The sequence below is a fragment of the Oncorhynchus keta genome, chromosome 24, assembly GCF_023373465.1.
Source record: "Oncorhynchus keta strain PuntledgeMale-10-30-2019 chromosome 24, Oket_V2, whole genome shotgun sequence".
In the NCBI taxonomy this organism is placed as follows: Eukaryota; Metazoa; Chordata; class Actinopteri; order Salmoniformes; family Salmonidae; genus Oncorhynchus; species Oncorhynchus keta.
In genome coordinates this window covers 41427199-41446626 of record NC_068444.1, presented here as the reverse complement: position 1 = coordinate 41446626, position 19428 = coordinate 41427199, and the positions used below count along the sequence as shown (strand labels likewise).

General features: G+C 40.8%; 2 protein-coding genes across 8 annotated transcripts in view; both read left to right on the top strand.

The window, feature by feature from the left end:
• Positions 1 to 10747, top strand: part of LOC118357564 (dnaJ homolog subfamily C member 7-like) — a 48404-nt gene extending 37657 nt beyond the window's left edge. Inside the window, exons 12-14 of the mRNA XM_052478353.1 lie at positions 61 to 213; positions 3476 to 3550; positions 8891 to 10747. Of these exons, the coding sequence (XP_052334313.1) occupies positions 61 to 213; positions 3476 to 3550; positions 8891 to 8928 (266 nt within the window). The 3' untranslated portion in view covers positions 8929 to 10747. The remainder of the gene's footprint in view (positions 1 to 60; positions 214 to 3475; positions 3551 to 8890) is intronic.
• A 2350-nt stretch (positions 10748 to 13097) lies between these two features.
• Positions 13098 to 19428, top strand: part of LOC118357563 (ATP-citrate synthase-like) — a 109262-nt gene continuing 102931 nt past the window's right edge. For 2 of the 7 annotated variants that reach the window (XM_052478336.1, XM_052478335.1), the window contains exon 1: positions 13098 to 13303. The gene's annotated coding sequence lies outside the window, so the exon portion shown is untranslated. Of the gene's footprint in view, positions 13304 to 13460; positions 13627 to 19428 lie in introns of those variants that run through there. The other 5 variants (XM_052478332.1, XM_052478330.1, XM_052478334.1 and 2 more) reach the window with 4 other exon arrangements.

Genomic DNA, 19428 nt, shown 5'->3' with positions numbered 1-19428 from the left:
AACGCAAAGGTCAAGTAAAGCGTTCAAACTTTCACCTAATGTTTACTATTTGCCGGTCAGATCGTCACAGTGCGGCCACGCCAGAGGTACAGAAGGAGGAGGAAAAGAAGTTTAAAGAGATGGGCGAAGCCTTCACTGTGCTCTCTGACCCCAAGAAGAAGACTCGCTATGACTGCGGCCATGACCTGGAGGAGGACAGCAATAATATGGGAGGTCAGTAAGCACCAATCTAAACTCAGCAAAAAAAGAAACGTCCTCTCACTGTCAACTGCATTTATTTTCAGCAAACTTAACATGTGTAAATATTTGTATTAAGTTAAGATTTAACAACTGAGACATAAACTGAACTAGTTCCACAGACATGTGACTAACATAAATGGAATAATGTGTCCCTGAACAAAGGGGGTGTCAAAAGTAACAGTCAGTCACTGGTGTGGCCACCAGCTGCATTAAGTACTGCAGTGCATCTCCCCCTCATGGACTGCACCCGATTTGCCAGTTATTGCTGTGAGATGTTAACCCACTCTTCCACCAAGGCACCTGCAAGTTCCCGGACATTTCTGGGGGGAATGGCCCTAGCCCTCACCCTCTGATCCAACAGGTCCCAGACGTGCTCAATGGGATTGAGATCTGGGCTCTTCGTTGGCCATGGCAGAACACTGACATTCCTGTCAGGAAATCCCGCACAGAACAAGCAGTATGGCTTCTGGCATTATCATGCTGGAGGGTCATGTCAGGATGAGCCTGCAGGAAGGGTACCACGAGGGAGGAGGATGTCTTCCCTGTAACGCACAGCTTTGAGATTGCCTGCAATGACAACAAGCTCAGTCCGATGATGCTGTGACACACCGCCCCAGACCATGACGGACCCTCCACCTCCAAATCGATCCCGTTCCAGAGTACAGGCCTCAGTGTAATTCCTTCGACGATAAACGCAAATCTGACCATCACCCCTGGTGAGACAAGACCGTGAAGAGCACTTTTTGCCAGTCTTGTCTGGTCCAGTAATAGTGGGTTTGTGCCCATAAGCAACGTTGTTGCCAGTGATGTCTGGTGAGGACCTGCCTTACAACAGGCCTACAAGCCCTCAGTCCAGCCTCTCTCAGCCTATTGTTTACAGTCTGAGCACTGATGGAAGGATTGTGCGTTCCTGGTGTAACTCGGGCAGTTGTTGTTGCAGGTGTTGTAACACATGGTCTGTCGCTGCGAGGATGATCAGCTGTCAGTCCTGCTTCCCTGTAGTGCTGTCTTAGGCGTCTCACAGTACAGACATTGCAATTTATTGCCCTGGCCACATCTGCGTTTTTCAGAGTTTTCATAACTGTGACCTTCCGTCTGTAAGCTGTTAGTGTCTTAACGACCGTTCCACAGGTGCGTGTTCATTAATTGTTTATGGTTCATTGAACAAGCATGGGAAATGGTGCTTAAACCCTTTACAATGAAGATCTGTGAAGTTATTTGTATTTTTATGAATTATCTTTGAAAGACAGGGTCCTGAAAAAGGGGTGTTTCTTTTTTTGTTGAATTCAAATTCCATTATCCTAATCTTAAACACTACCCCATAACCACTGATTTAGGATTATATTTCTTTACCCCAAATCCTGGCCCTAACCATTTCGCTATTCCTAGCGACTGAGGATCTGCCGAGGATCTCCCCAATTTTGTGACATCCATTTGGTAGTTAGTCTGGTCTGTAGTGACGCGCCTCTAGCATTGCGATGCAGTGCTTTAGACCGCTGCGCCACTCGGGAGGCCGTTTCCTGGCTCTATATGCGGACGAGGTTACATCCCCCTCAAACCTCACATTAAACACTACCCAAACTCTTCCCCGTTACCCAAAGATTTACTCTACAGGTCAAAAGTTTTAGAACACCTACTCATTCAAGGATTTTTACTTTATTTTTTACTATTTTCTACTTTGTAGAATAATGAAAAAATCACAACTGAAATAACACATGGAATCATGTAGTAACCAAAAAAGTGTTAAACAAATCAAAATACATTTTATATTTGAGTTTCTTCAAAATAGCCACTCTTTTACTTTACGACATGAAGGTCAGTCAATACGGAAAATTTCAGCTGCGAAAACCATCAAGCGCTATGATGAAACTGGCTCTCATGAGGACCACCACAGGAAAGGAAGAGTTACCTCTGCTGCAGAGGTTAAGTTAGAGTTAACAGCTTCAGAAATTGTGGAGTTCAAGTAACAGACACATCTCAACATCAACTGTTCAGAGCAGACTGTGAATCAGGCCTTAATAGTCAAATTGCTGCAAAGAATCCACTACTAAAGGACACCAATGAGAAGAATAGACTTACTTGGGCCAAGAAACACAAGCAATGGACATTAGAATGGTGGAAATTTGACCTTTGGTTCGGAGTCCAAATTGGAGATTTTCGTTTCCAACCGCCGTGTCTTTGTGAAATGCGGTGTTGGTGAAAGGATGATCTCTGCATGTGTATTTCCCACCGTAAAGCATGGAGGAGGTTGCGTTGTGGGTTGGGGGTGCTTTGTGGGTGACACCGTCTGTGATTTATTTAAAATTCAAGACACACTTAACCAGCGTGGCTACCACAGCATTCTGCAGTGATATGCCATCCCGTGTGGTTTGCGCTTAGTCCCACTATCATTTGTTTTTCAACAGGACAATGACCCAATACACCTCCAGGCTGTGTAAGGGCTATTTTACCAAAGAGAGTGATGGAGTGCTGCATCAGATGACATGGCCTCCACAATCCCCCGACCTCAACCAAATTGAGATGCTTTGGAATGAGTCAGACCGCAGAGTGAAGGAAAAGCAGCCAACAAGTGCTCAGCATATGTGGGAACTCCTTCAAGACTGTTGGAAAAGCATTCCAGGTGATGCTGGTTGAGAGAATGCCAAGACTGCAAAGCTGTCATCAAGGCAAATGGTGGCTACTTTGAAGAATCTCAAACATTAAATCTTTTGTTTTTGTTTAACACTTTTTTTTGGTTACTACATGATTCCACGTGTTATTTCCTAGTTTGGATGTCGTCACTATTATTCTACAATGTAGAAAATAGTCAAAATAAAGAATACCCTTGAATGAGTAGATGTTCTAAAACTTTTGACCGGTGGTGTAGTTTAAGATTACCTTACCCTCAATGCTAGTCTGAACCATAACATCAACATCAAACCACATGTCTAGGGTCAGATTACCTTACCCTGGATCCTCACCATAACCACTGAGGGGACAAATGCAACACTGGCCATTGATCAGCGTCGGCCTCCTCACTCTCTCATGGTCAAGAGTCAAAATGTAATTCTAGGAGAATGGCATATCTCTGAAAAATATACAGGTGATCGAATTGTGCGAGAAATAGTTGCCAATTTTAAATGTCTACTACCGGTGCAGTCTTTAATACAAAAAAAGTTTGTTTTGATGTGTGGATGTGACTGAATTAATATCACACGTTGACACTATTTGACTCATTGCTGTTGTTTCTCTGCAGATTTCAATGCCAACAACATCTTCAAGACCTTCTTTGGAGGCCCAGCAGGAGGATTCAGTTTTGAATCCAATCACAGTATGTAGGAACACTGCTGTGACAATGATACTTTTTTACCTTTAATTTGTACACAGGTTATTCAAACCCCTTGATTTTTTAAATACATTTTGTTACGTTACAGCCTTATTCTAAAATTAATTAAATACCCCATAATGATAAACCAAAAACGGGTTTCTATTAATTTTTGCAAATGTATTCAAAATAACATATGGAAATATCACAAGTATTCAGACCCTTTACTCAGTACTTTGTTGAAGCACCTTTGGCAGCCAATACAACCTTGAGTCTTTGGTCTGATGCTACAAGCTTGGCACACCTGTATTTGGGGAGTTTCTCCCGTTCTATGCAGATCCTCTCAAGCTCTGTCAGGTTGGATGGGGAGCGTCGCTGTGAGATGGACAGCTATTATCAGATCTCTCCAGAGATTCTCGATCGGGTTCGAGTCTGGGCTCTGGCTGGGCACATTCAGAAAATTGTCCAGAGGCCACTCCTGCATTATCTTGGCTGTGTGCTTAGGGTTCTTGTCCTGTTGGAAGGTGAACCTTCGCCCCAGTCTGAGGTCCTGAGCACTTTGGAGCTGGTTTTCATCAAGAATCTCTCTGTACTTTGCTCCTTTCATCTTTCCTTCGATCCTGACTAGTCTCCTAGTCCCTGCCACTGAGAAACATCCCACAGCATGATGCTGCCACCACCATGCTTTACCATAGGCTTGGTGGGAGGTTTCCTCCAGACGTGATGCTTGGAATTCAGGCCAAAGAGTTCAATCTTGGTTTCATCAGACCAGAGAATCTTGTTTCTCATGGTCGGAGTCCTTTAGGTGCCTTTTTGCAAACTCCAATTGGGCTGTCATGTTCCTTTTTACTGAGGAGTGTCTTCTGTCTGGCCACTCTACCATAAATGCCTGATTGGTGGAGTGTTGTTGGAAGGTTCTCTTTTCTCCAGAGGAACTCTGAAGCTCGGTCAGAGTGACCACCGGGTTCTTGGTCACCTCCCTGACCAATACCCTTCTACCCCGATTGCTCAGTTCGGCTGGGCAGCCTTGTCTTGGTGGTTCCAAACTTCTTCCATTTAAGAATGATGGAGGCCACTGTGTTCTTCTGGACCTTCAATGCTGCAGAAATGTTTTGGTACCCTTCCCCAGATCTGTGCCTTGACACAATCCTGTCACGGAGCTCTACGGGAAATTTCTTTGACGTTATGGCTTTGTTTGTGTTATGTGAACTGTGGGACCTTATATACACAGGTGTGTGCCTATCCAAATCATGCACAATGAATTGAATTTACCACAGGTGGACTCCGTTCAAATTGCAGAAACATCTCAAGGATGATCAATGGAAACAGGATGCACCTGAGCTCACTTTCAAGTCTCATATTAAAGGGTTTGAATACTTATGTAAATGAAGTGCCTTGGTCCTCCTTTCTTTTTGATGACCAATTTACAGCTTTTACCGAAGAGTAGCTTCGATAGACTGAAATTTGCCAATATTTCTCAACTGTTTAATTAAAAAAAAAAAAACGTTTTTTTCTAATTTATAATAGAATATTCGAAACATACAATATACTTGCAGTGAAGCCGCTCAACTACTACATAATGCCAGTCTTCCAACAGATTCCAATTCAGGGTCAATGCCCTGCTCAAGGGCATGTTGACCGATATATCACCAGGCCAAAAGACGTGGCCGAACCCTCCAAGACCCCCCCCCCCCACACAATTCCCCAATAGCTGTCCCTCAACCATTTGAGACCCCTCCCACAGTACCCCCCCCACCCAGAAAAAATATAAATAATACAATTAATTCCATTCCCCACCCCAAGAACCCCCCAATGCACAAACAACCAAGAGAATAAACTACAGATTAAAAAGGAAACGTAGAAGAAAACACCAAACAACAATGCAAAAAAATGTATACATTTACACCAAAGGACATCAAGGACAACTAAAATCATAACAGCAATGCCAACTGTATATGTTTGTGTGCATGTCTGGCACTATTACATGTATGTGTGTGTTCTTGTATGTGTGTGTTCTTCTCTGTGTTTATTGGAGTGTTTATTGGAGTGTGTGTGTGTGTGTGTGTGTGTGTGTGTGTGTGCATGCCGACAAACAAACACCTGCACGGCACCAGCCTCAGGCAAACCGGCATTAGTTGTAAAAACACTGCCACTTAGTGTCATTCAAATGTACTTTTTATTATGTTTTATTTCGATTTTTTTATTATTATTTTTTCCTTTTATCTTTGACCATTTTATCTCTCACACAGCAACTCCACTCTCACTTGTCTCCAATTCCACATACCAACCCTCAGCTTCCCTCAGCCCATCCCATCCATCTCTGCTGGCCACCCACTTTCGAGTTTCTACGCAACACATATCTTTCAACTATGCTGTGATGTTTAACGTACAATTTCTTATCGAATAGAATCCACAGATTGCGAGTTGAAGATAAATACTTTTACTAAGAGTATGAGCAATTGACTGACCTGGTCTCTCCAGATGTCCTAACAGTACTATTTCTATCGTCAATTTTAGATCATTGCTATGCATTTTCAGCCATTCCTGAAACTGAGACCAGAAACAGGCTACCTGAGGGCAATACCAAAATAAATGGTCTATCGATTCTGTATCCTCACAACAAAATCTGCAGAGCTTCGATGATTTCATGCCCCAAATATTTAACATTTTGTTGGTGGCAAGAAATCTATATAATAATTTTAGCTGAAAAGAACGAAGTCTTGACTATTGCGTTTTATATATCAACTCATACACCCTGTACCACGGAATCTGTACATCAAAAATCTCTTCCCAACTATTTTGCAATCCGTATGGCACATTTGTCAACATCCTGGTCCTCAAATGAAACTGGTATACTTTCCTATTTATGTGATTTTTAATTTTTTTTTTATTCCTCTGCCAGTTTTGACCCTTTATATTGGGCAGACAGACCAGTTCCCTACCTCCTCCCGCTGCCACCCGCCTCCTCCATTTTTGGGGCAATGCTGTAATCAATTGGTTGCCTTTTCAAAATCCGCTATAAATACCATTCCTGGCTTCTTAAATGTTTCATGATCTATTATTTCTAGTCGTTGTCAAATATTATCTCTAATGTATCGTCCATGTAAAAAAAACCTGTCTGATCAGGATGAACAATACCTGGTAAAACCTTTTTAATTCTGAGGGCTATGCATTTTGCTAGTAGTTTTGCATCACAACATTGAAGTGTAAGGGGCCTCCTGACTGTCTTTATATTTGCCATCTGGGTCTTGTTTTAATAATAGAGAAATCAGACCTTCCTGCTGAGTACCTGACAGACTACCATTTCTATAGGAGTAGTTAAAACAATCTAACAATGGAGCTTTTAGTATATCAAAAAATACTTGATATACCTCTTCCGGTATGCCATCAAGCCCTGGCATTTTTCCAGACTGAAATTCTTCCTCTGTAATTTGGCCTTCGCACTGATCAGAGAAGATCTGCCTAAAATAATTAGCTTCCTATTTTAAAATATAATTCGGAGAATCATACAGCGTTCCTGTATTTTGTAATAGATTAGATCATTAGATCATTTTTGAAGAAGTACCTCAAGGTCTTTTTCCTTTAACTTATTTTGTATCTCTGTAGTGTTGCTATCTACCTGCACTATTAGTTCATGGATTTCCCTTCTTAGTCTCGTCTCTTTAGCCAGAAACTGCTTTTTTAATTATTATTATTAGCACATCCGGTGAACAGGTCAAGGTTCCATAGCCGCAGGCAGAACAGTTGAAACTGGAGCAGCAGCACGGCCAGGTGGACTGGGGACAGCAAGGAGAGCGAGAGAGAGATTTCTGCAATGTTACGTAGATGGGAAAAAAGCTGTCCTTGAAACAGTCTTGATATGTTCGTCAAAAGGGAGATTAGGGTCCAGAGTAACGCCGAGGTCCTTCAGTTTTATTTGAGACGACTGTACAAACATCAAGATTGTCAGATTCAACAGAAGATCTATTTGTTTCTTGGGACTTAAAACAAGCATCTCGGTTTTGTCCAAGTTTAAAAGTAGAAAGTCTGCAGCCATCCGCTTTCTTACAGTGGGGCAAAAAAAGTATTTAGTTAGCCACCAATTGTGCAAGTTCTCCCAAATACTTATTTTCCACCATAATTTGCAAATAAATTCATTAAAAATCATACAATGTGATTTTCTGGATTTTTTTTCTTATTTTGTCTGTCATAGTTGAAGTGTACCTATGATGAAAATTACAGGCCCTCATCTTTTTAAGTGGGAGAACATGCACAATTGGTGGCTGACTAAATACTATTTTGCCCCACTATGTCTGAAACACAGGCTTCTAGTGAGGGCAATTTTGCGGTTTTACCATGTTTAATTGAAATGTACAGCTGTGTGTCATCCGCATAGCAGTGAAAGTTAACATTGTGTTTTGAATGACATCCCCAAGAGGTAAAATATATAGTGAAAACAATAGTGGTCCTAAAACGGAACCTTGAGGAACACCGAAATGTACAGTTGATTTGTCAGAGGACAACCATTCACTGAGACAAACTGATATCTTTCCGACAGATAAGATCTAAACCAGGCCAGAACTTGTCCATGTAGACCAATTTGGGTTTCCAATCTCTCCAAAAGAATGTGGTGATCGATGGTATCAATCAGCAATAGGGTCTAGGAGCACGAGGACAGATGCAGAGCCTCGGTCCGACGCCATTAAAATGTAATTTACCACCTTCACAAGTGCAGTCTCAGTACTATGATGGGGTCAAAAACCAGACTGAAGCATTTCGTATACATTGTTTGTATACGAAATCTTTGATGCAAGAGAGAAAGAGACAAGAAAGTAGTCAAGACGACTATCTGGATTAAGTCTCCTCCATGTATATCTCACTAGGTCTGGGCTTTTTTAGTGTCCAAATATCCACTATTTCTAATGTGTCCATAATATTTGATTTTCTTAAGGGCACGGTGATGATAGTTTGTGGAGTGATTATCTTTACAGTCCATTGAGGTACTTAACACTGTTTTATAGTCTCCTACCATAATGATTAGATAATTTGTTGCCTGTAAGTTGAATAAATTGGTATAAATGTTTTCGATGAAGTGTGGCTCATCCTGATTTGGACCATATAGATTAATGAGCTAAATCTCATTTTTTTGTCCACTTTTATATTCAAAATATTATTTTTGCTTTGTTATTATGGGGTATTGTATGTAGGTTGATGAGGAACAGTTTTTATTTAATCCAGTTTAGAATAAGGCAACAAAATGTGGAAACTCGAGGACCCTGTAAACTTTCCCAAAATACTGTAATCATACAATTTGTCATGGATTTCAACCCAGCAAAGTAACATTTCTTTTTTTCCCACCCTCTCTAGACCAAGCACCTGGAAATGTATTTTTCCAGTTTGGCTAGAAATGAAGAATGCCATTGGGAATGCTGTAGCCCTGTGGTGGACAATATTAAGTCGGACGCACCCTCACAACCTGATTTTTATGCTCCCATTGTTTTTTGCAAAATGTTGCTTTCACATGCTAAAAAGACACTCAGTGTTGTTATCTGAGCGAGAGAAATGGTGCTCGTCATGCTTGGCATCTTCCTAAAATCTTTTTGGCTGTTACCACCACATTTGACAATATCCTCTTCAAATTCAAACTGACAAGGGCGACTTTTGGTAGGTTTAGTAACTAAGAACGTAGCAAATTAAATAGGTTAAAGGTTTTTTGACAAGGGGGATTCGGAAAAACTTGAATCCTCAGGAAATTGTCTTGATTCTCTTTTGAGTATTTGTTGCAAAGCATGTTTTGAAGGCATGAAATAGGAGTACTGTTGCCAAAATATACATTTCATTGCTTGAATGGAAAATGTTTGCTGTACCTGGAGCAAGTAGAGCTTTGTAAATGAACACATGGGAGTGCAACTCCGTTGTTAGTTTTAGTAGGTCGCATGATTTTTTCATTCACGCCACATAGAGGTCGCCCAGAAACACAAAGTTAGCATGGGAATCATTTGGCGGTAAAGCAGAAACTGACCTTAGGGCAGAGCCTAGGAACTACTTCAGTCCCATGTAGAATGAGGCCTGTTTTCATTTGTTGTATTTTCCTGCAGACTCAAACTACAGTTTCATGTTAGTCTCCATTTTGCTCATTGATGCATTGTGCATTTTACTGGCATGTTTTAAGTCTTATTTTGTGCTCCTAATTTGATTTGAGATTTTGTTCAGTTCTCTTAAATGTATTTATTTATTGTATATTCAAACTGTATCCATCTCAATAACAGTGTTGGTGATATTCCATTTGATTTCTAATGTTTTCTATTGAATAGGATGTAAAAAAAAACATATCCTTGACCCACGTATGTAAAGTTTTGACCTCTTAATAGATCTATTTTTCTCCATGTGGTTTTCTAGCATTGCTTTGGCCCCATAATACGATGCATCCGGTTTCAACTCCCAAGTGAACAGTTGAAACTTCAGCAGCTAGTCTTGTAGATCAGTTTCTAACTCTGGTCCAGGCGAAGTACATGTTCCTCTACAAACTAGTTGATGCATTACCACCAACTGGACTGGAGTGGGAACCTCGGTTCATCCTTCAATCACCCATGTGGGTATATTCTCCTGAAAATGAATAAGGAGATTGGAGAGGTGGGACTTGCAGCGTGTTACGAGTAAAAAATAGAACCGTCTTCTATTTTAGCGCCTAGCTACTCAGACGCTCGTTGACACGCACAAGTTGTTTGAATGAAATTATTGAATAATATATGTGTACATTTATTTTGCAATAATGACCCTACTGACTGACGTTGCTTAAACACAAAGGTTGAGAAACTCTCTTGTAAAGTGTGCTAACTAAAGTCACCTATTTTAATTGTAATTTTACTTTGAAGATGTTTAAATGTAAAGTCTGGCCAGTCTAGGCAATGGGATCTTGAAAGAAGATACTTGACAAAAAAACAGATCCCTTTTTTACACCTAGAATCAGCTCTCATTGAGAGGCTTTTATTCTGCTTTCGGGGATTGTCATCATGCTTTGTATCTGTCATGAACGTTTGGTCAGTATGTCCCTCTCAATCTGTGTGCTTCTCACCTGTGTGCCAGGTGGTAGGTTGAAAACGTGAACAGAAACGCTACATTTTCATGATCCTAGTACCTGTGTACCATTTTTTTTTTTTTTTAAGAATATGCCTCTGTACAATGTTTTGGTTGAAGGAAATAAAAATGAATCTTTTCCCCTTATCTCTTTTGTCCTCATTGTTTTACATTTGAGTGGAGATATTGCTTCCACTATCTCTGATTCTACAAGTATAGTTTCAGAAAGCTAGTATTCTTTGTCAACATTACAACAATACAACACTGACACAAATGGCTTTGCCAAATTATAGCAAAAAAAATATGTATTTTCCCCATAAATTACAAGACTAGGATTTTCAACTAAATGTATACAGAACAAAAATATGAACTCATCATGCAACAGTTTCAAAGATATACTGAGGTACAGTTCATTGAAATACATTCATTAGGCTGTAAACTATGGTTTTTACATGACTGGACAAGCTTGCAGCGATGGTGGGCCTGGGAGGACATATGCCCAGCCACTTGGGAGCCAGGCCAATCAGAATTGATGTATTATCTGGAACATAGGGGTCTAAGTCCATATCAGAGTGGATTCAGAAAGGGAAGGACTACCCTTGATGCATTAGTTAAAATTCTGTGGTGACCAAAGATTTGGCAATGAAGTGATGTTAATAGTGTATTTTGATATTGAAAAAGCATAATATGCTTATATTATGATACAATGTGGTGGGAAGGTCTACTGATTTAAATTGAATGAAATGCGTATTAGTGGGAGAATGTATAACTGGATTAAGGATTTCTTCTTTGATTGACCCTTCCATGTCAGGGTGGGATTGGAGTTATCAAGAGGAGGAGGTGGAAAATGCAACTCCACAGGGTAGTGCTATTAGTCCTATCTTATTCATGTTGATGAATGATGATATCTTTGGGGATATGGGACAGGGTATAGGTGCAACGTTCTATGCAGATGATGGTGCCTGTTGGAAAAGGGGAAGGAATATTCCTTATGTAATAGAGAAAATGCAAGGTGCTTTTGTAGCAGTAGTGGAATGGTCCTTATGAGGTTTCAGTTAGCCTAGTGGTTAGAGCGTTAGACTAGTTACCGAAAGGTTGCAAGATCGAATCCCTGACCTGACAAGGTAAAAATCTGTCGTTCTGCCCCTGAACAAGGCACGGTTCCTAAGCTGTCATTGAAAATAAGAATTAGTTCTTAACTGACTTGCCTAGTTAAATAAATAAAATTGAGACTGAATATGTTCTTATGTTTAATCTAATGAGGATGATAGTTGGGCATGATTGGGGGCAGATAGGCCATCTTTACTGAATATTTATTGTACTTTGATGAGATCGTCCATAGATTATGGGTGCTTTGTATATGGTTCTGCGGCTTTTACATCGCTGTTGTGCCTTGATAAGATGCAAGCGAGGGCACTCATGATGTGCTCATGATGGTGCATTTGTAAAGCGTCAACACTGGTTGAGGCTTTACAAATAGATACTGGGGAAACGCCACTATCCCTTGGAAGAGTTAAGCTAGCCTTGGCATACTGGGCAATACTGAAGGGTAGTACGGTAGATCATCCTACACTGACACTATTGGAAGACTGCTGTGAATATGAACAATATCAAAAGAGGGGTTTTGGTGCAGAGATTGGAAAAAGGGTTGATTACTGTTGACTCAGATATTGTCATAGGGCCATCTGTGTCAAGAGGAAATGTACCACTGTGGTTTTATACAAGACCACATGTTGATCTTAGCCTGATGGAAGAAAATTAACAGTGGTGTGAAGAAGATAATGAAGGAACAATGGTGGATCAGTATATTAGTAATCCGTTTTTTTCTTGTCTTGCAGTGTATACAGATCCCATGAAAGGATCCCATGAATGGGAGGACAGGAGAAGGTGTATTTATTCCTGAGTTCGATGTTCATCTATGCAAGAGACTAACAAATGTATTTGTATATTCAACATTTACATTACATTTACATTTACATTTAAGTCATTTAGCAGACGCTCTTATTCAACAGAAATTGTTGCAAATAATTTGTTGGATCGCAATGGATAGAGGAGGTGCAACTAAGAACAGTAGTAATATGTTTGGACTCTGCATCAGTTTTGTGTAGTTCAAGATCTGGAAAGTCAGAACGGATTTATGGTTAGACATAATGATGCTGTTGTTGGGGTTACAAATAGGTTTTGAAATTCAGTCCTTTTCGATTCAGGCTCTTCCACATGTTCATGGAAATTATATATAGTACATGTGGATATACTGGTGCAGTTGGGTAGAGGGTAAATTAAAATATTGATTCGGGGTGATGGGAGTAGTGAGGTTTGTAGGGAATTGTTTTATTTTATTAGAAATTCAGGGTTAGGTAAGAGAATATAGTGGTGCAGATAGGTCGTGACCGGCCTCACACAGTAGGTGGCGGTGTATGCAGATTGTCAGTTGGTTGCGATTCGCCAATAACATTTAAAGAATAAGAAACCTTTCATATGGTAGTGGGTGTAAAGGTTTGGAGGAATATCACCACGTGGTTATGTTTGAGCCAATGGAACAGCCGAAGAGATCGTAATCGTATCGGCAGATTATGGGGCGACAAAAACGAGTGAGGTGGCAAAAGAAGACTGATTTATTTGGCGTAGATCGCGCAGCCCTCTAAACTATCTCGTAGCAACCAGGACATCATTTTACATCCTAGGACGTAGCATTCGCATAAGGTATGATTCTATCTGTCCTGACTTTCTTCATGTCTTGCTACATCGACATTTACCTAGAGAGCTATGCGCGCATGATGCTAGGAACGTCTGGCGGGATTGGGCGAAGTAATAAACCCCGCCCATTTCTACAATTCCTCTAAACATTTTATTTTAAACCTAACCCCAATTCTAACCTTAAATTAGTCATTTTGACTTTGTGTATATAGAAGCTAATGGAAACCATCTGACGGTGTAAAATCTGTCGTTCCCTACTTCCTAGTTAGCTAACTACTGTAGCTAGCTGGAGTTAGTTCAGCAGCGACTAAATTGCAAACAACGTGCTGGTGAGTTTGTCCTGCAGGACTCTTAACGTTACCGTTAGCTAGCTAATTTAGCCAGCTAGCAAGCAACCAGAAAATTCATCTTTACCGTGCCTGTTTAGCTAAAGCGTTTACCCACCCCAAACCAGGACGGAGTAGCTCACTGGCTAGGTATCTAGCTACAAGCTAGCATGTGATACTAAATATTTTTAGTTAATTTCTACTGGAGGTAGTTTTGCTATCTGCACTCAATCACCAACCCAAGAGGATGTTGTTCCGGGCTCAATGCTGTTAACGTTAGTTACTGCTAAACACTATCATATATTTAATTTGTCGAAGAAATGAGGGTGTGGAATTAAGTGTTGAAGTGTTGTGCGACTTTGTAGCCAACTTTTGTTTGTTCTTACCTTGTTAGCTGGCTAGCTGCTTAATTAATCAGACCGTGAGTGATAAAAGCTTTCTGTTTACAGTCTGAATTAAAGCAGGGCTCTACACCGAACTATTGTACAAGGAGCACGTTTGCGCCCCAGTTGAAAGATATATGCGCACAAATAAATTTAGCAGTACAATTCAAATTATTTGATATATTAAAGGTGAACTGACACCGTTTAAACTATTTTGCAGATATGAAACGGATAGTTGAATATCAGTCAAAGTTGATGCTGCAAAACCAACTTTATACGAGTTTCTATAAATAGGTTTTATTTGACTCAACATTTCATGATGTACACTAAACAGGTATTCCCAAACTGGGGTATGCACAATGCTGTCGGAGGTACGCCAATAAATGGTGAATCACAGTTTTAAAAACATCAATCTTTACACATTTTCAAACATTCCGTCTGATTTTCCAACAGGGCTATACATTTGGGGTGGGGGGGGGGGTTCATTTATTTATTTATTTCACCTTTATTTAACCAGGTAGGCAAGTTGAGAACAAGTTCTCATTTACAATTGCGACCTGCCCAAGATAAAGCAAAGCAGTTTGACACATACAACGACACAGAATTACAGTAAAACAAACATACAGTCAATAATACAGTATAAACAAGTCTATATACGATATGAGGTGAGATAAGGGAGGTAAAGGCAAAAAAAGGCCATGGTGGCAAAGTAAATACAATATAGCAAGTAAAACACTGGAATGGTAGATTTGCAATTGGAGGAATGTGCAAAGTAGAAATAAAAATAATGGGGTGCAAAGGAGCAAAATAAATAAATGAAATACAGTAGGGAAAGAGGTAGTTGTTTGGGCTAAATTATAGGTGGGCTATGTGCATTTATCTGTGAGCTGCTCTGACAGTTGGTGCTTGAAGCTAGTGAGGGAGAAGTGTTTCCAGTTTCAGAGATTTTTGTAGTTCGTTCCAGTCATTGGCAGCAGAGAACTGGAAGGAGAGGCGGCCAAAGAAAGAATTGGTTTTGGGGGTGACTAGAGAGATATACCTGCTGGAGCGTGTGCTACAGGTGGGAGATGCTATGGTGACCAGCGAGGTGAGATAAGGGGGAACTTTACCTAGCAGGGTCTTGTAGATGACATGGAGCCAGTGGGTTTGGCGACGAGTATGAAGCGAGGGCCAGCCAACGAGAGCGTACAGGGCACCATGGGGTGCAAAACGGATGACAAAACCGATTGCACTGTGATAGACTGCATCCAATTTGTTGAGTACGGTATTGGAGTCGAGGATTGGTAGGATGGTCAGTTTTAAAAGGGTATGTTTGGCAGCATGAGTGAAGGGTGCTTTGTTGCGAAATAGGAAGCCGATTTAACTTTTGATTAGAGATGTTTGATATGCTTCTGGAAGGAGAGTTTACAGTCTAACCAGACACCTAAGAATTTGTAGTTGTCCACGTATTCAGAGCTGTCCAGAGTAGTGATGTTGGGCAGGTGCAGGTAGAGATCGGTTGAAGAGCATGCATTTAGTTTTACTTGTATTTAAGAGCAATTGGAGGCCACGGAAGGAGAGTTGTATGGCATTGAAGCTTGCCTGGAGGGTTGTTAACAGTGTCCAAAGAAGGGCCAGAAGTATACAGAATGGTGTCGTTTGGGTAGAGGTGGATCAGAGACTCACCAGCAGCAAGAGCGACCTCATTGATGTGTACAGCGAAGAGAGTCGGTCCAAGAATTGAACCCTGTGGCACCCTCATAGACTGCCAGAGGTCCGGACAGCAGACCCTCCGATTTGACACACTGAACTCTATCATAGAAGTAGTTGGTGAACCAGGCGAGGCAATCATTTGAGAAACCAAGGCTGTCGAGTCTGCCGATGTGGTGATTGACAGAGTCGAAAGCCTTGGCCAGATCAATGAATACGGCTGCACAGTAATGTTTCTTATCGATGGTGGTTAAGATATCGTTTAGGACCTTGAGCGTGGCTGAGGTGCACCCATGACCAGCTCTGAAACCAGATTGCATAGCAGAGAAGGTATGGTGAGATTCGAAATGGTCGGTAATCTGTTTGTTGACTTGGCTTTTGAAGACCTTAGAAAGGCATGGTAGGATAGATATAGGTCTGTAGCAGTTTGGGTCAAGAGTGTCCCCCCCCCCTTTGAAGAGGGGGATGACCGCAGCTGCTTTCCAATCTTTGGGAATCTCAGACGACACGAAAGAGGTTGAATAGGCTAGTAATAGGGGTGGCAACAATTTTTGGCAGATCATTTTAGAAAGAAAGGGTCCAGATTGTCTAGCCCGGCTGATTTGTAGGGGTCCAGATTTTGCAGCTCTTTCAGAACATCAGCTGAACGGATTTGGGAGAAGGAGAAATGGGGAAGGCTTGGGCGAGTTGCTGTGGGGGGTGCAGTGCTGTTGACCGGGGTAGGAGTAGCCAGGTGGAAAGCATGGCCAGCCGTAGAAAAATGCTTATTGAAATTCTTAATTATGGTGGATATATCAGTGGTGACAGTGTTTCCTATCTTCAGTGCAGTGGGCAGCTGGGAGGAGGTGTTCTTATTCTCCATTGACTTTACAGTGTCCCAGAACTTTTTTGAGTTAGTGTTGCAGATAGCAAATTTCTGCTTGAAAAAGCTAGCCTTGGCTTTTCTAACTGCCTGTGTATAATGGTTTCTAGCTTCCCTGAACAGCTGCATATCACGGGGGCTGTTCGATGCTAATGCAGAACGCCATAGGATGTTTTTGTGTTGGTTAAGGGCATTCAGGTCTGGTCTTGTCTGAGTAGCCTCGTTTCACTGCCAAAAATCAAATTTAACCATCTAGTGTTCAGCGAAATAACAACACAATGTCAAATACAAGTAGCCTAGTCAAATAATTAACATCCAATCCCATTAACCGGTCTGTATGTAGCCAAATGTAGCTGCTGCTCATGTTGGTATCTGTACTGTTGGCACAAAAGCCATGACAGAAAGACATAGTTGATGGTAACGCACGTGCAAGCAGTTGCTCCTGACGCCACTTGGGTACACTGCAGCGTCCACCGAGAGGCTCTTGCTGCCAATGGAATGCCTGACAGCTTAAGACGTTTTGGACACTACAGTGAAAATTGTTAACTTTTAACTTCTTGACGCACCCATCCCAGTGCCAAATTCAAATTAAATTACTAATAATATTTAATTTTCATGAAATCACAAATACAATATAGCAAAACAGAGCGTAGCTTGTTGTTAATCCACCTGGCGTGTCAGATTTCAATAAAGCTTTTTGGCGAAAGCATAACAAGCGTTTATGTAAGAACTTCGTGCTTCTACACCTGCGTTGCTTGCTGTTTGGGGTTTTAGGCTGGGTTTCTGTACAGCACTTTGAGATCAGCTGATGTACGAAGGGCTATATAAATACATTTGATTTGATTTGAACATCTCTCTCAGTAGACAAAATATTACAAACAGCTAGCAGCCAAGTAGATTGATCACGAAAGTCAGAAAAGCAATAAATTAAATCGCTTACCTTTGATCTTTGGATGTTTGCACTCGAGACTCCCAGTTACACAAATTTTCCTTTTGTTCCATAAAGATTATTTTTATATAAAAAAAAGGAGGTATGTTCAGAAATCCACAGGTTCGAGCAGTCACGACATCGCAGACAAAAAATCCAAATAGTATCCGTAAAGTGCATAGAAAGATGTAATGTTTTTTATAATCAATCCTCTTGTTGTTTTTACAATATATAATTGATATGTCAACCGGAATGTAGCTTCTTCCATAGGCGAGAGAGAGAAAATAGCTGTTGTGCATGAAAAACTCGAAAATGAAATGGGTTCTTTGTCGCTCATTTTTCAAAATAAAAGCCTGAAACTGTCTAAAGACACAGCTTGAGGAAGCCATAGGAAAAGGAATCTGGTTGATATCCCTTTTAAATGGAGGCAAGGCGACCAATGGAACAGAGCTTTCAGGAAAAACAGCACTTCCTTGTTGGATTTTCACCTGCAATATCAGATCTGTTATACTCACAGACAATATTTTGACAGTTTTGGAAACTTTAGTGTTTTCTACCCTAATCTGACAATTATATGCATATTCTCATTTCTGGGCCAGAGAAATAGGCAGTTTCAAATGGGTACGTTTTTTAGCCAAAAATGAAAATAATGCCCCCTACAGTCAAGAAGTTAACTTCTCTGGGATATGTGGGACTCTAGCGTCCCACCTCGCCAACAGCCAGTGAAATTGCAGGGCGGGCGCCAAATTCAAAACAACAGAAATACCATAATTAAAATTCCTAAAACATACAAGCATTATACACCATTTTAAACTTCTTGTAAATCCAGCCACAGTATCCGATTTCAAATAGGCTTTATGGCGAAAGCACACCAAGCGATTGTTAGGTCAGCACCTAGTCACAGAAAGATATACAGCCATTTTCCAAAGGAGAGGTGTCAGAAATAGCGTTATATATATTCACTTCCTTTGATCTTGATCGGAATGCACTCCCAGGAATCCCAGTTCCACAATAAATATTTATTTTGTTCGATAAAGGCCAGCATTTATGTCCAAATACCTCCTTTTTGTTCGCGTTTAGCCCAGTAATCCAAATGCTCAATGCGCGGTCGCTTAGTTCAAAGTCCAAAAAGTTATATTACAGTTTGTAGAAACATGTCAAACACTGTATAGAATCAATCTTTAGGATGTTTTTATCATAAATCTTCAATAATGTTTGAACCGTACAATTCCTTTGTCTTTGGAAATGAAAAGGAACGCAGCTACCTCTCACGGCCACATGCATGATTTAGCTCATGGCATTCTGCCAGACCCCTGACTCAAACAGCTCTTATTCACTCCCCCTTCACAGTAGAAGCCTGAAACAAGGTTCTAAACGGTTGACATCTAGTGGAATCCTTGGGAAGTGCAATATGACCCCCATAGACACTGTTTATTCGATAGGCAATGACTTGAAAAACTACAAACCTCAGATTTCCCACTCCCTGGTTTGATTTTTCTCCGGTTTTTGCCTGCCATATGAGTTCTGTTATACACAGACATCATTCAAACAGTTTTAGAAACTTCAGTGTTTTCTACCCAAATGTACTATTTATATGCATATTCTAGCTTTTGGGCCTGAGGAGCAGGCAGTTTACTCTGGGCACCTTATTATCCAAGCTACTCAATACTGCCCCCCAGTCCCAAAGAAGTTAGGCAAGGCCCCTGAACTCTCCTGTATTTTGAAGGCTTACGAGCCTGCTGGTGCCTACCATCGCTCAGTCAGACTGCGCTATCAAATCATAGACTTAATTATAACATAATAACACACAGAAATACGAGCCTTAAATCCGGAAACTATCATCTCGAAAACAAGACGTTTATTCTTTCAGAGAAATACGGAACCATTCCATATTTTAACTGGTGGCATCCATAAGTCTAAATATTCCTGTTACATTGCACAAC